At 42.0% G+C, this 17476-nt stretch overlaps 1 protein-coding gene across 1 annotated transcript in view; it reads right to left on the minus strand.

Moving 5' to 3' along the window:
- LOC102227173 (bone morphogenetic protein 6) overlaps positions 1–17476 on the minus strand; it is a 53579-nt gene that overhangs the window by 13631 nt on the left and 22472 nt on the right. The window contains exons 2-4 of the mRNA XM_014470480.2: positions 7731–7923; positions 4486–4634; positions 4097–4294 (exon numbers count right to left, since the gene is read on the minus strand). Coding sequence (XP_014325966.1) covers positions 4097–4294; positions 4486–4634; positions 7731–7923 — 540 coding nt within the window. The remainder of the gene's footprint in view (positions 1–4096; positions 4295–4485; positions 4635–7730; positions 7924–17476) is intronic.

The following is a 17476-nucleotide window of genomic DNA, read 5'->3' on the forward strand; positions in this document are numbered from 1 at the left end:
ACTGGTTTTAGCTCCTTATGTTACCATCAACCTGCTGTTTGTTCCTGCTGAAGAAAAGCATTTCCACAGCATGATGTGACATCCACCATGTTTTATGCTAGGGATGGTGATAAACAAGATGGTGCGTAGTGTTTGTTTTTCTGCCACACTTTGTGTTTTTGCATGCGAGTCTGAAAGTTATATTTAAATCTCCTCTGACCGGAGTTCACAAGTGGGATTACAATCTTTAGCCGGCTTTGGTTGCAGTGGATTTCATTTAGTGGCATCAACGTAGGGGGGGTGGGAAATGCACAGTTTGGCATTTAGTAAAAAAGATGCGAGTACTGTGTACCATTTTCCTTCCACTCCACAACCATATGGAGCAATAAAACTGGATTGTGCAAGAGGGTAATTAAGTAAAACGAGATGCAGAATAAAACTCAGATATTTTAATCACACGGGTCAAGAATTTGCGCTTTAGGTAGAAGAGGATGTTGTTTTTAGAAAACACGGCATGCTGAAGTTTTCAAAGGCATCTGAACGGACGCTTGTGTGGACGCTAGCAGTTAAAAACAAACAAAATGCTTCCTCCTGACCTTGGAAATGGACTGAATTCTAGGTGAAATATTCCCTTTTACTGTGTCCTGAACTGACGCGCTGCAGCGCCGTGCCAAACATTCAGCTGTTTCCCCCGTCCAATTCAAACTTCTCCTCATCTCAGGAGTGAGTGATGCGATATTGAAACCATATGCCAGCCAGAATTCCTCATGGATCCTCCTATCCCGTCCGATCCCAGAACTCCTCTTCTAGCCTTGGACGCATGGCTGTCACAGGGGAGGCGGCGGAGAGAGGGTGGGGGGGGTGCGCTCCCAACTTCCTGTGCAGGATCTAAATATTTACACTCCCAGTCGTGCCGAGTGGCGAGTGCAGCGAGCTCTTGATGTTTTGGGTTATGTAAAGTGCATTTAACCGATTGTCGTCATTGGAGAATTTCTTTGAACAGATTTGCTTTTCTCAGATATTCTTCATCCTCCTGATGCAAAAACAGGGAAGCAAAAGCAGACTGTGGGTTTCTGTTTGCTTACGAAACCTGAAATGAGTTTTTTCTTGAAGTCACTCTTACATGAAAGCAAAGGTGACAGCCTGGCAGAGGAGGACATGAAGTTGCGCAACAAACCACGAGTTCAAAGCGGTGCCATCTTAAGACTCCGCCGTTCCTGCTCAGTGAGAAACCTGCAAGTTCAAGCTTCCACCTGGTTGTTTTCTGCATTAGTTCGGTCTTTGGAGGAAGCCACCAAAGATGCTCTGGACAAACAGAAGACAGCGCCAAACAAACTATTCGCAGAGAGCAACAGTGAAGCACAAAGCCAACCTGTCCCACAAATACATCTGTTTACCGTGCAGATGTTAGAGTCATTACACAGAGCCGGCGAAGCGAAGCGGAGGTAAATTGCTTCCCAGGTAGCCGGCCAGAAGGTTCTATTTGCAGCGCCCTGGTCAGAGCTGGGTTTTGGCACCAGGCGGCAAAAAAGCGATTCAGCTTTTTGGGTATGGACACTTAACCGTTTACGGTCTCATCATTAGCTTCAATTCTCAGCTCTGTGGATGACGTCAAGCAGCTTCAGCTCCTACGAGAAGCACAATTGTGCTTTGCTGATCAAACTGTAGTTAGGAGCTCAAACAGGTGTACTTATTTTAGTCTGTCTTTGAAACAAAAGTTTTCTCATGGCTCACCTCATGGGTTATAACCTAACCCTGATTTAAAGCCACATTGGGCAGTTTTTACGTTACCTTTTTTGTTTTTTACATATTTGTTCAAACTGTCACAATGTTGTGAAAGTATGTTATGAGACAGATAACCTGTGAAAAGATCAAGCTCTTTCACCTCTCCTCAGTGCTAATATTGCACTTGTCAAGAACAACCAATCAGAACCAGTGTCTTAGTGCAGTCAATCATGGTCATGTACATGCTGCTAAATGTGCTAATGGCGGAGAAACAACTTAACTTTTCAGGAAAACTGTTTATCTGCCATCATCTGTTGCCATGCCAACTAGCCTGAGCATTCATGGCAGGCTCTGAAATCAAAAATAAGCTGTAACGTATAGCAGGTGGAGGTTGTGACCAGTGCATGATTGACAGCGCTAAGACCCTCCTCCTGGCTCTCATTGGTTGCTTCTGACCGAATGATGCATTTCTGTAGTTAGCGCTGGGATTGGGCAGATATACCTTTTTTTTTGTTTTTCAAAAGATTATCTCCCTCATATTATTTTGTCATAACATAGTGACAGTTTTAACAATTATGCAAAAACGATATATTTTTTATAAAAGTTATATACTGCAGCTCATGACTTTATCCCTGACCTGTTTGCTGTGAATCCACCACAGATGGTCTATCAAAGGAAACAGACTAAAATGCAAAGAGCTTTTAAACTGAAAGGGTGTGAACGTTTTGTAAGGTACTATATATGATAGCACTGTATGTGTAGAAATCTGCTTGCCATCTATTTAAAGTATAATTTTTGATTTCCGTCAGACATGATTTCACCGAAGGTTTTAAGAAATCTCATCAGAAATGAAAAATTAAAAAAAATTAGCATGATTTTTCCAACCACGTTCTAGTCCCCAAAGAGAATGGTCACTATTACACATCTAAGTTATGTCTTGAACTAGTCTGTGATTTCGTTTTCTGACTAGTTTAAGAAATGAGCATCTATTTTTTGCATCAAATAAAAACAAAATAACATGTCTCCAGTGGGAAATTACATATTTGCTTAGTGGAGCTGATGGGATATTCTGCCAGAGCGACAGTTCCCTGTCTCCTGGTGCTCCGATCCAGTTTGCGGCGCCGTGGTTTGTGAGTCGCGTTATGACTCACGATCAAACCGATATTCCCATCGAGCGCCAGCGCCACTCACGCAGTAAGCCCTCGCAGTAGCAGCTTAGCTTTAAGCGCCATCGAGTTGGGCCACAATTGCTCAGCAGGTGAAAGGTGGGCGGGTTACGGTTTGATTTAATTTGAAACGCTCGCAAAGCTAATCAGATGAGGATTATCCTTCCTCATTACATCATCCGGTAAGCTGCTTGAGGAGCGAACTGCAGTGGAGTTTAAAGATGAGGTCACCTGTCAAGACAGACCACTGAATATTTTAGCAGCTCTGTTCAGAATGAATACTCCCTTTATAATAGACCGAGGTCAAAGTGCCCTGCAAGAGGATGCATGGAGATTTTTTTTTTGCATTTTTGCATTTTTGTCACATCACAACCACAAACTCTTGTAGGAATTTCGAGAATCTTTTTTTTTTTTTTTTTTGTCTCTACTGAATTTCATGTGATTTTAGTATTTGTCCCGATGCTGAAATGGCTGCATGCCATTATTGTTTGTATTTTCTTTTGTTATGTTGACCAGAGAGCTGCGAGCCAAACTGCCCTTTGGCTCGCAGAATAAATAATGTTGCTTGACTGGATTGGATTTGATTTCTTCCTTGGGTTTCCAGCTAGACTAGCATTTGGTTGCTCCGGGCTGTATTTAAAGGTATCAGACTGAGCGGGGCCACGTTTTTCTGGTTTTTATTTATGTTTTTTTTTTTTATTATTTTGGAAAAAAACGGGCATCGTACCCACCATGACTATGTGCAACTTTGTCTTTTTCTACCACCTAAAAGGCCAGTAGAACGGCCATTTAACGTGGATGTTAAACGGCTGTTTTACAAGACACCCTGCACTCTGAAAACCAAAAACGCGTCCCTTCCCGTCGAGCGCAAACAGTTGTCATAAACATGCAACTTTTCTGACACTTAATTCCGAGTCCAAACCCTCCCAGCAACAGAAATCACCTTCATAAATCACGAAGGAGGCTGAATATTCAATCTCCTTCTATCCTTATGGGGAAGCTGCAGGGAAAATAAATCCCGCACATCATCCCTGAGCTACAGTTTCCGTCTAATAGTGGCTGATTACAAAGAGATCCTGTGCAGGTCGGGTCCAATTTATCAAGTACTTCTAAAGGAAATACCTTAACCAGACAAACCGTGTGCAGGCTGGACATAATTCATGCATCTATGGAGGTAACGTATTCACCGGCCACTCTGAGGTCGGTTAAGGTTTCAGCACACTGACCTGTTTGGCCCGACCCTCTGGATGCCTCTTGCGGTTGTGTGGAGCGGTTGCGATTCTGGTGCCGCCGTTTCCCGCCGGCGGAGCGGGCGGAGCGGATGTGGACCTCGCTGACCTTAAAGAACGCCACCATGAAAGGCTGCTTCTCCAGCGCGCCATCTCGTCCGACGAGTCCCGCGTCTTTACAGCTGATGGTCTGACCTGCTTGGGAAAACAGGCAACTCTTAGATAAGCATCACAGCCCGGTTTGGCTCGTTCTGACTGTTTTATGATCCGTTTTTTGTTTCGTGTTGTCAAAAGGAAGTGAGTTATTTAAACTGATGAATATTCACTGAAATCTATAAACCGATCTAGAACAAAACGTCGATTTGAAACCAGGCTGAGTTTCTCACCGCTACTGGTCTCCACGCTGACCTGCAGGCCCAGGTTATGCACCGGACTCATCACCCACAGGTTGCTGGTCGCCGTGATGTCAAACTCCAGCCATCCTTCCTCGGATGCCCAAAGCCTCCGGGACTCCAGCAGGAACAGATCCGCCTCTCTAAGGCAAACAAAACAGCCAGAACTTCTAAAAAACAGGCGTCGCACATACACCGGTGCAGTTGAGTTGAGTTGGAGTAAAACTGTCTTGTTCAGTTTATTATTGTTTTTATAAGTTTCTGTATGTTTTTCAGGCCAAATCTCCCTTTAAAAATGATTTTTATCTCAAGACATCATGTATAAACTGACTCTTCAAATTTAATGTTTAGCTCTATCGATTCATATTTGAGTTTTTGAATGAAATTTTTTCTCATGGAAAAGAACCTAAATATTGGACATGAGTGAGGTCAGATTCTCTCCGCCACTTTCTGTGAGTCATGCACGCTAAAATCACCTACAACATTTTTCTGTGCGAAGGAGTCAAGCGGAATGTGTCGAACGCGGGAGAGAAGTGTGACTCGTTAATGAGAAGCGAGAACTGAGGAGGCGTAAGGAAAAGGCAGAGAGTGGGTGATAAGAGGGCCCTGTCCTCCCACCGTCCCATTAGAGACGGTAATAACACAGCGGAGAGCCCGTGGGACCGTCCTCCCAGAGACGACATCAAAGCTCCGCAATCATCCAGGTGTTCGCAGAATGCCCCTGCAGTCATGTCTCTGCGGCCCCGCTTTATTGGTCTGTAATGAGAGCGTTTCTGACAGCCTCCGCACGAAACCCCCTGCACGCAAGTCGCTCCAGCTGGGCCAGGACGCCGACGCTTCACACGGCGATCATGTGACGAAAAAAGATCTCCACCTGAGATCCAGTGAAACTGTTTATCACTGACTTCTTACACAAACTGGAACCTATAATTAACTGAAGTTTTGTTGTTTTGTATTTTTTTCCTTTTAGGATTTGGGGTGAGTGACATGAACTTATCGGAATATTTTGTGGTCGTGTTGTGATAACGACAGCGACAATAAGAACTGGTTATTGCTTAATTTTTAGGTAACTGTGTGGATGTGACGGCACGGCACACAAACACAAATGCTGATCTTGAAAACCATTTGCATTTGTTATGCTTCTGTAGGACAGCAGTCGCATAAAGGAGGATGATCTGTATCACTAAACTGCACACAGTGACTACTGCATTTAATCATATTTATTGTTATTTTCATTGTAGAGAAAATAGTAAATCTAACAATCCCAAAAATACAGACAGTTTTGGAGGATTTTAAGCAGCATTTAATTGGAATTGATCAGAACGATAAATCGGAATTAATTTCATGATGAGATAGTCATCATGAGAAATTATAAACAATACCATAAATGTCCACCCCTAGCTTGAAACCGCTTCTTTAAATAGATCTTGTTGGCTGCTTTGCTTATCTTTATATGCGAAGTAGAAGAATTTCCTGGTCCTTTACAAAAAAGGCAGATTTGTAAAAGTAATAAACCAAAACGTGAGTAGCGTTTCTTGGAATAGAGGTACGTTTATCAGCATTAATTTCATTTTTAAAAAGTTATATAATTATTTTCAAAGATAAACATAAGTTAAGTGCCCTATGATTGGTAAAAAAAAAAAAAAAATGCTGATTAGCGGTCAGCAGTTGGGAGTAGCCTGCCTTTTCTCATGTCAGCTCTGCCACATTTTTGGCATTGTAATCTCTCGCATTCCTGGCCTGCTGCTCAAGAAGCCAATCGAATGAAAAGAACAAAGGGCGTCAAGCTAATTAAACACTCTATCATTACAGCTCAGAGCCAAAACGGGAGTCAGGGCCACGGGAAAAGTTAATAGGCTTCCTGCAGATTTGGCGATTGCAAAGTTTCAGTTTAACGTGGAAAATTAGGAGAGGGGGGGGAAAGGACCTTAAAGCTAAAAATCTTTTACTTTTATTTCACTTAAGCCCCAACTTGGTAACCCAACAACATCTTAAGAGAAAAAATTAATTTAAGAATGTGAAATTTAAGTAGTTGTCTGTTCAACTGCCATGTTTTAACAACAACGAGTGGTAAGCTTTAATTCTCCTTAAAATGCAGATGTATGAGCCTTACGGATTGAACACATTAGGGAGATATTGAGCGCTAAAGCCACCCAGCTCAAGGTGTCTTACTACATCAATTCTCCATTCCTCAAGAGCCTGCTAAAGCGAAGCGACTGAGAATAAGTTGAAGTATATCAGAAACTCTCTTTACGTTGTTTGTCAGGAAGCAGACTTCCTGAAACACCAAACCCATTCAGAGGCACTGTTTATCTGCCCTGCAGAGGTAAGGTAAATGTTTGATGGGTATCAGCTGTGGTTATCTAGAAGATGGGACTTTTTTAAAGCTGAAGTTATTTCTGCCAAAAGGGGGGTAGGGGCTTGTTCAGCTTTGCATTATAAGCATGGGATGAAGCGATGGACACCAAAAAGGAAAGCAGAATGCTGGTTTCTAAGCAGCAGGAGTTTCACAGCAAAAAATTAGTTTCAGTGGAAAACTGCATCCCTTCTGGAAAACTTTGCATCTATGGGTTCACAGTCTCAGCTGTCGTTCTATGAAGACGTCAGAGGATTGTTGGAGGACATTAGTGAACAGCAGCATCATGAAGACCAAGGAACACGGCAGATGAGTGAGGGATGATCAAGTTGAGAAGTTCAAGGAAGGGTTAGGCTACAAAGCTTCGAACATCTCACACAGCCCTGTTAAATCCATCATCCAAAAACGTAAAGCTGCGAACCCACCAACATGTGGAAGTCTATCTACACTCTCGGATCGGACAACAAGAGTACCAGAGAAGCAGCCAAACGGCCCATTATAACTGTGGAGGAGCTCAGGTGTTATGGCCTGTTGACAGTACAGCTATTAGCACTCCACAAATCTGGCCTTTATGGAATAAAAAGGAAGCTATAGCTGAAACAAAAACATAAATCTTATTTGATGTTTTATACACACCATGTAGGAGACGCAGCAAGCACCTTTTGGCCTTAATGTAAAAACTATGCGGTGGTGTGAAAAAGCTCAAGGGATGCTACGACTTCTGCAATCACTGAGAGTTTGTAGAAACATGCCTTTATTTCATGTAGGGCAGCAACTGGTTTAACCATGAAATTCTGGAAGTTTCAGCAACCTTGACATAGGGAGATAAGACTTTTTTTTTTGAAAGAGCCAAGAGTAAAAGGCCTCTCATGTGTGCTAGTACCTGTCAGGGTGCTCCTTAACGACCTGGTAGACTTTGAGCATGAAGGTGTCGTTGCGAAACGCTTGGCTCACGCACTCCTTGTAAAGGCGAAACTCGGCTGCCGTGATGGCCTCGCCCTCTGGGATCTGCGACAGGTTGAACTTAAACTCCTTGTGGTGACGCCGCTGCGGAGAGAGCTCCCGGTCATACTCCACTGCGGGATCGGGAAACACAGAAATACAGGGGGGGGGGGGGGGGAGTCAACAAAACTGCAGCATACAACCAATATTCATCATCACTTTTTTTGTTGTTGTTTTGGTTTGTTTTTTTCTGTAGCTGCACTCACAGTCCAGACATATGACTCTACAAATAAAGACCAAAGTATATATTTACAAACAGGGATTTCCGTTTAAATATACAGCAGAGACTGATGAGCGGATATCCTTTTCGCAGACGCTGTTCTGAGGTCGACCACGGAAGTCTTTCATGCATGTAAAACATGTGATTTATACATGAACTCTAATAGGTTTTGAGGCTTTCACCGCCCAAAAATAAATCCCTGTTATCATCAGTTCGAAGTGATGTTTTTTCTCAGCACCGGCGAACTTGGAGACATCTTGCGACACACTTCTGACAATGTGTAGAGGACAAAAACTCTCCCTGCTGTGCTTCTAAGAGCAACATAGGCTATAATGATACCGTGCGCCAAGAGGAGTAGGTTATTTTCACAGTTGGATGCCTTAATCCCACTTGAGAGACTGGAAGGTTTACACAGGAAGGAAGAAATCCAAGTAAAAACCGGGGCCTGCTGCACACATTTCTTGTTTACAGGAGGAGCTGGAAAAAGGTAAGACTTTCACAAAGTTATTCCCTCTGAACCTAAAACCCACACCAGCAGGCTTTTGACTAAAGAGTTTCTCATACGTCCCATCCCGCCAGAAACACCAACACGCTGTCATCATCTCTAATCCAGCTTCCAATCAGCGCAGAGACATTCAGTAATCTGCGGTCTCACCACGACCGACTTTAACTGCAGACTCGCTGAGAACCGTTCCACCAACTCAGCTTTTCACCCAATAAAACTGGTTCCGAGCGGTTTCCGGATCTCACCCGGGGTCGCTGCTTTTTGCGCGACACGCTTCAGTCGCCTTTCTCGGCGAGGCCGCGCGAAGAAATTACACCACTCCCGAACCTGGCGGGTTTGGTTTTGTGCGTCCGAGAGACTAAAAACAGTGGGAAACTGCTTGCTTGGTCCTGCGTGAAACCAACATCATCTGTTTACCAGGAGCCGTAAAGCATCCTAATTAGATATGCCGAAGTTCATTTCTTCAATGGAGGTTTCTGTGGCAGATTCTGTTGGCCAGACTGAGCAAACTACCACAGCTGCAAGCAGTACTTAGGCAACACTAAAGTGCCTCGCAAAAGTATTCACGACAACGGAGCTTTTTCACATTTTCGCAAAGCGTGAGCATTTACATATTTTTAATCGGGATTTTATGAGTACACATATCCAAAGCAGCACATAGGGATGCCTGATTTTGACGACACATTTTTATTAATAAAGATCTTAAAAATGTGACATGCAGTCACTTTGATATCCCTAAACAAACCCAGTTAATAGTCAAACATGCAGGTAGCTGTATCTCAGTTACGGCCCAAACATACAGCCAAAACTTCAGTGGAATACTAAGAGTAGTCATATATTTTTACAAACACCCTTTGCATCTTCACACCTCAAAGGGTTAATAGAACAATAATAATAATAATAAGAAGAAGAAGAAGAAGAAGAATAGACTAGAGTTTAGATCAGTGCATTTCATGTCTTAGAATGAATCAATCAGAGTGAAGATTTAAAACAAACAGAGAATATGTGGCAATATTTAAAAATTAAGTGGGCAAAAATTACTAAGTGCACAAAAGTTTGGCTTGGGTTGTGGGGAGTAATTATCCCAAAAATACATGAAATTGAAACACGTTTCAGATTTTTATTTGTGAAATATTTTAAAACTAATTTTCCAGAGTTATACGCTATGTCAAATGTCAAACTCGAGGATTGTGGGCCAATCCGTGCCTTCCATAATGATTTATGTGTTGGCTAATCGCACAAAATTTTACTACTTGTGGTTATAATGTTATTAAATATGAAAAAGTTCTGATATGCAAGCAGCGAACAGTTGCAGGCCACCATGGACATGGACAGACATCTGACCCGATCACAGTTTTACAGCACATCACGCTTTGGATAGGTTTACAGCTGAAACCTCAGTTTAATTACCGCTTTAGCCAAACGCTTTAAAGGTTTCTGGTCACTTTATGATGTGGAGACCCACCCTGTGTGAACCAGTGACACGTTCTGGGAACAGAGCGTGTCACACAAGATAAAACTGTGCAAATGTGAGAACACTGGAACCAGTCAGGCTTTCACAGAAGTGCCAGCCCCGCCTTGGACCCACACCCAGGAAGGTCAACGCTCCCCGCCTCTCCCCAGGCACTTCCAGCTCTCGTGAACTCAAGCGAGGCGCCGGAGACGTGTCAGTCGAAACGCTCATGCATAATGCATCTCTGCGTTGCTAAAAAAAAAAACTCGGTCAAAACAAATTTTCATCACCGAAGCATCTCGGTTTACGGCTGCCTCTCTGTCTCTCTGCGACGCAGGAAACCACCAGTTGAGAATGAGATGTTATTCGCATCAGCGTCACTGAGACTTCTATCAGATGTGACAGTGATCGTTTCATCATCTTCCTCCAAAAGCTGCCCACACACACACACACACACACACACACACACACACGCACATACAGCAGCGACTGTGTGTGATAACAGCTCGCCTCTTGTGTTGACGGGTAGATCGATCCACTAAGCCTGTGTGCGGAGGCCTCAATCAGAGGTCATGCTACGCAGAATGACTTTACAAGACTCACTGTGCACCTCTGGGCTTCAACACAAACACACTGAAATTTTATACTGCGCCATTTAACATTCTAGTGACTTTCTAGCTAGAAAACTTTTGATAAGCTATATGGGGTTGTGAGAAGAGTTGTTGTTTTTTTTCTTGCCATTCAAGCATATGTGATAACTGTTAACTGGGAAAATAAAGAAAAACCCTGACGTAAATGTAAAAATAAATAAGAATTTTAAATATTAGCAGCTTATTGGCAAGAGCTGATTTAATGAGCTCTCAAAGAAAAAGTGCTGTGGTGCCACCACTGCTAGTCAGCTGGCTGAAAGAAGGAGACAACCTCTCTTCAAGCACAATTTTTTTATGATTGCAAATATTAGTTGCAAGAAACTAGTTGAAAAAAAACAATAGCAAAAGAAAAAAGACAGTGGAGATGAGATTGGATCCCTTCACTCTTAGTAAGTTAACACATCTTTTAAACCCAGATTTAACAAACTACAAGAAAGGCACATATCATTTACAAGATATGACTCAGAAGAAATTTCACTTTGTATTTTAACGTCTTCAAATTGGGCCTCTGTCTCTTTAAAAACTCCTTCTTTTTCTGAACCTCTGCCTTCAGGAAGTCATCGCAACATGGCTGCTCTGTTAGCCCTTTAGCGACGTTTTTATCAGCGTTGCACTGAGACGTAACTCCTATAATGAGCTCAATAGCTGGGAAATTAAAGGATTTCTTAAACATGCATGAAAGAATCAAAGCGCCATATTATAACATGATTTAAAGCTCAAAAAAGTCAATTTCACATAATACTGCCCCTTTAAGCAGAAGGACTAATTAAAAGCAAATGAAATATAAAAAAAATTCTCTACATCTGTCATTAACATAAACTCTGTCTGTAGTTGTTTCTCTCATTACTTGACAAATTTCTTTTGGTAATTTTCCCCATGATGTCACACAAGGAACCAGTGTGTTTGAGATGTTGTCTTAAAACACAGGCAATGACATCACACTTTAGGACTCCCCAAATTATTTAAAGGAATTGTAATTTTACCATCAGAAGACATTTGAGTTTGTAGAAAGTGACAGATAAGTGTTTACGTTGCTGTTTTATTATTAATTATTATCATCATTATTCATCCAGTACAGTGTACGTTAATATCAGGTTTCAACTGTATTTGGGAAAGTCCTCTGTAGAAAGTGTGTGGGGAAAAAAAACGACAAGCAAGAAAGAGACTGAATACCACACTGCAACACGTTGAACGATTAAGAACCAATCAGGGAAAGGCAAATGTTTGGACTTCAGTAACAAATAAATGAAACAGATTTCCCACACGACGACAAGCAGAAGCCAAACTGAGTCTTTTTGATCCTCTATTGAAGATGCTCTGAGAGTTGCTTCCAATTTCCTGAACAATCCAACAAACTTTCTGGTAGTTGCAGAGAAAGAGTTTTGAGAGCCAATCTCAAAAGGGGGAAAACACTTTACCCCTGGATGAAAAATGTGTCCGCAGATGTCATTAGGCTTTAATGAAATTCACAGGGCGCGTTCCTTTAACGATTATTTTCCACCAAACCCAAACGAAGCCTCCAAGCGCCTCGAGCTCACTAAACAACTCAGCGGCCCCGCTCATCAATCAGTCAATCATTTTTGTAAATTTCAGAAAGGGGAGTCGTTCTCGACGGCCACACAATTAAAACTATGGAATACAGGCACAGGCCGAGTCTCCCATCTCACATTATGGTGGGTTTTTATCACTGCAGCCCTGTGTGAAGCAGCCTGGGAGCCGCAGCCTTCCTGGATAAGTAGCATTCCAGCTGCTTCTCCGCCTTCTCAGCTTGAATTTCGATTAAAATCCACGGAGGGTTCGCATTTAAAATCAAAAGGAAGTCTTCACACGGCGAGCGCGGGGAGCGTAACCTCTGCACTAATCCACCGTGACGTGAGCTTTGAGACAGAAACACACAAAAGGGAGAAGGGATGTAGGTTTTTAGGATGATCCAGGCAGGAGTTCGCCGGAATAAACAGAACGCGTCACAAACAGAGAAATCGTCCCCGTTTGTAAAAACACACGAATTACAGAGTTCAGTGACTCATTTAAATATTTTTGCCTTTCATTTTCAACATTGCGAAGGCACAAAGTGGCAGTCAGACCAACCATGAAACCAGACAGCATCAGGGGAATTTTATGATTCACCCCGGCACGGTGGGTGATATCATCGGCTGCGAGAAGCACCACAACATACGGGGAGGAAAAACAAACCAAAAGGAAAAGTGAGTAAGGAAAGGAAAGCGGACCAAGACGACGACTGCCTGATAAGAACGACAGAAAAAGGGACAAAATGCACAAAGTTCCGGGGAATGAGAGTGCCGCAACCTGAGTCATGGGACAGACGGGGAGACTGGAAGGGACAAACTGGGAGGAAGGAGAGGAAAGAGTCGGCCTGGGCTGCAGTAGAAAAGAGGAGCGCAGGAGATAGCTGCTGACAGGAAGAGAGTGAGTTGGAGGATTTGCAGATTCCCCTGGACATTTTGACAGTAGCTGTTCTCTCGTTTCCACCTGCGCAACATCTGGCTCTGCTGTCTGCTGCTGCTGTAGGTATCATGGCTAATCCCCCCCCCCACACACACACATAGAGAAAGGATGAGTCTGAATAAACTTTGCTCTCTTATGTTTCCATATGGCTCCTTTTAACAACCTAAATTTTGATTTATTATTTGAGAATATTAGTGGTTTAAAAGGTCATTATAAGACATAATGCACAGCTTTCTTTCCATCCCACTGAGAAGGAAAAATACTGTTTATCCTTAAATGTCATTTTAATTCAAATCAGCGGTGAATGATTCATTTATTTAACTTTTATTTAACCAAAAAGCCCACAAAGTTCAGATGTGAAAAAAAGCAAGCAACAAAATATCAGCTGGTGACTGGAATTTGGCCTAAACCCAAAAATCTGATTCTTCTTACTGTTTTCCCGAATGCACCAGTAGGTCCTGTCGAGACATTTCTGGAACTCGTTCTGGATAAGAAAGAGCACAAGACCTCAGGAGCAAACAAAAAATTTACTCTGGTTTGTCCTTTTGTGCTTGTTGACAGTGTTTTGTAGAGTTCAGATAAGACCTTCATTCAAGTAGTGACCGCCGATGAAGCGGCTGGTCCAGCTATGATAATCGCTGATATGAAATACAAAACGCAGCTAAAAATGTTCATTTTGAAATCAATTTAACATATTAGCCTCCTGTTTTGCATGAACTCCTTTCTCACATACAATGTCACAATTTAAGGAATGAATAAAACAGGACGGCAAAAGATAATCATCCTAAGTGCATTTCTTTCCTGAGGAGAAAGTAGAATTGGTTAAAATTAAGAATGTCGAAGGTTTAAAATGCCGAGATCGGAAATCGTTGCAAAAATTGTGATTGGTGCATCACAAAAATAAGTTACTACGAGGAAATTAGGCAAGTTAAACTTTAGCCTAAGTCGCCGTCTGTAAAGTGAGAAGCAGTTTGGATGGAGAAGACGGAAGAAAATAAAATCCCCTCATGAGTGAATGAAAGCCGCAGCTTATAAAAAATATAATAAAAGTCATTCAATGAAAAATCTACTGCAGTGATGGAAAGCGGAAAAAATATCTACTGGCTGAAATGCAGAAATTGAAAATGGAAAATATCAAATAGGCCCAATCAAAAATAACAATCTGGAAAATAAGGTAGAAGCAGAAAAAAACAAATCTGGAGAAACACACTGGGCAGACCTCTCTGTGGTTAGTGGCCAGTTCATGTCTAATGGTGCTCAGCCAATTCCTCTGAAGGATAGCTGAACATTGTATTGTAGTGTGTTGTGATACACTACAATACAACGTGATTAAATACGATAAAACTTGCTCTGTAATTTGTTTTTGCCAACTTAGGCTAACTGTGACCCAAAGTTAAAAACGTACATAATGGGATTTCCTGAATCGCATAATTAGAACTCAAACAATAGTCTCTCCGTCACAGACGCTTCTCATGATTCCACACGGACTTTCTCCAAATGACAGGAAAAAACCTGCAGGCCCACAATGTTTGACTTGGATGCACAAAGATCCTTTTAAAACAGTACAGTGCCAGCCGCATCCAGTGGGACTCCTGGTGAAGATGTTTAATAATAACAGCTTCGGCAGTGGCTTCCTGTGGCATTCTGCCACTGAAAATGTGAAAAATGTCAGCCTTTTAATTTCAACACATTTATTTAGTGAGAGGAAAAATGAAAAATGAAGTTTTGCCTAATAGAAACATCATGTGAGTAGATTGTAGAATGATTTTCTAAGTGATTTCGACATCTTTCTACAGTTCTCTATTAAAACTGCAGTATATAACCCTTATAAAAAGGTTTTTCGCTGTTGTTAAATGTGTAAGTATGTCCTGACAGTGTAATATGAGAGACATAATCGGTGACAAAAATTAAGCTCCTCTGGCTTGTGTTCCTACTGCCATCTGCAGAAACAACCAATCAGAGCCGGGGGCGGGTCTTAGCGCTGTCAATCACACTGCTCACACCCTTTCCCCACCCAGGGCGTAAAAGTGCAAAATTGCTGGTTTGCTACAGCTGTGCTAATTTGTGGAGAAACAGTGCAACGTTATATATAAAAATGTAAAAACTTATTTTTATATAAGTTACATACTTACATAAAAATAATTATGAGGTTAAAGTCTATGGCTTTAACCTCGAAGCCATAGACTATAATATCTAGGTTTTTCTCTATTATAATAGATTAAAGTAGTTGCTTGTTATCTAAGGTTGCTGAGCTCTTTTATTACATCTGTCAGTTTAAATGACTTCTGTGTATTTTCAACCTCACACACTAGCAGACATGTAATGGCCAAGTCATGTCAGCTTCGGTACCACTCTAAATACAAATAAGAAGAGACAGCTTTGTGCCACAAGTCATTTTTTACAGAATAATGGTAGAATATTTAAAAGTCCTTTCATACCTGGAGTTGCCTAATGCTAGTCAGTGGCCCCAGCTGGTCATTGGGTTTCACTGCCTCGGAATATAAGCTTTCATTTTAAAGGAAAGCTTATCCCATAATGCATGTATGGAAAACCAGGGCTGTATTGTGTGTCTTTGTCTTCATCCAACACAAAAAAAGATCCTTACATCTGGTTTAGTGAAACATAGGAAGCAAAAGTATGGTTTTACACCAAATCCCTGACTCCCCAGAATGAATACTGGGAAACAAATAAAGTTCCAATTTGGAGAGTGGGAATTCAAACCAGTTAAGTGCTCTTACTTTAGGATGCAGCCACAAACTTCAATGTATTTTAATGTGATTTCATATAATTCACCTACACAAGGTAGAGCATAATGGTGAAAGGAGAAGGATGCATGTCTGCTTTACTGTCTTACAAACAATTTGAAAATTTTGACCTGCATTTGTTTTCTTTCCCTCTGAGGAATGAAAACATTCCACCTAAAATCTTCTACAAGCATTTGATATCTAGAAAGTAACATTTTTGACAACAGTGTTGTTGGCGAGCTTCTGTGAAGATCAAGCGTCAAGTCTTGCCACAGATTCTTAATTGGATTTAGGGCTGGACTTTGACTGGGCCACTCCAATTAAGTGATTGAAATCCTCCCATTGTAGTTTTTACTACTCATGTTTGCTGAATCCCCCTACAGGACTGATGGTGAACAAATGGAGTTAAAAATATACGTTACTAATAAGACAGATAATTTTTCTTCTTCTTTTCTTAAACATATTTTTTTTTAACCAACCAGCACATCACGTATAAGCTTTAGAAAGACAATATCCACTATTCATCTATTCTCTACAAATACACTGAAGTTTGTCATAGTATCAAGACAAATAGGGGAAGGGCCAAGAGGTATGAAACCTTTTCCAAGGTACAGAAGGTATAAATAATCCAACAGAGCTCTTTGCTTTCTATTAAGATCAGCATTTTGCTGTTTTCTATTACAAAGTAAAGTAGAGGCAGAACTGAAACCAGATGAAAGATTCAAATGAGAATTTTCAAAAAAAGTTAAGTTTTGAAAAACACCCTTTAATTACATTTTTGCACACCAAGAACCTGTCAGCGCGGCTAAAGGCTTTGCAGATGGCTAACGCAATAAAATATGCGATGGATGTCCAAGGCATGAGAAGAATCCATCTGTGTTTATGTAATTACAGCCCATAATCTGTCTGGTTTTTCTCTCCGACTTCATGGTTTCCGAGGAGAGGTCAGATATGTCCATGTCCTCCGTCCCTTGGTTATTCCTCCAAAGTCTCATCTAATTAATGGTTTGGCCCATCAGCCTGAGTTGCTCTGGAAACTTTTGAAAGTCGACACGTTCACAACTCTTCGGCAATCCCCGCTATTTTCAATAAAAAGAAAAACATCCCATGAACTGGTAATCGTTGTGGTGTAAACATCAGTCTTTCTGAGGAGGCCAAAACCATATTTCATGTCTTAAACTCTTTAACCTTTGGCACGGATGCAGCTTGAGGCAACTCTTGATCTCTTTTCAATATATCCACTCTGCTGCAGAGTTGGCACCACGCTCGGCTGACTCAAGGAGCCGTCTGTACATCGTGACGAGGAGCTCTTTGTACTCAGTCAGCCAGCAAAGCGGCTCCCGGGGTCGAGGCAAGGACGATGGGGTCGGAGGTCTGCTGGGAGCAACTTTGTATACATGTGTGCGCACCTTTGGAGATCCATCCTGTGCTCTGATCTTCTCCCCTGACCCCGGATCAAAGCAGACATGCTGCACACCACGGGACCTTGCAAGGGCCACTGGCAGGGCCCCCCCCCACCCCCGAGTGCATGTCCATACCATGCAAGCACACAAAATGCAGCTCACGCATGCAGGAAAGGCGCCTAAACA

Source organism: Xiphophorus maculatus, chromosome 21 (genome assembly GCF_002775205.1).
Source record: "Xiphophorus maculatus strain JP 163 A chromosome 21, X_maculatus-5.0-male, whole genome shotgun sequence".
NCBI lineage: Eukaryota > Metazoa > Chordata > Actinopteri > Cyprinodontiformes > Poeciliidae > Xiphophorus > Xiphophorus maculatus.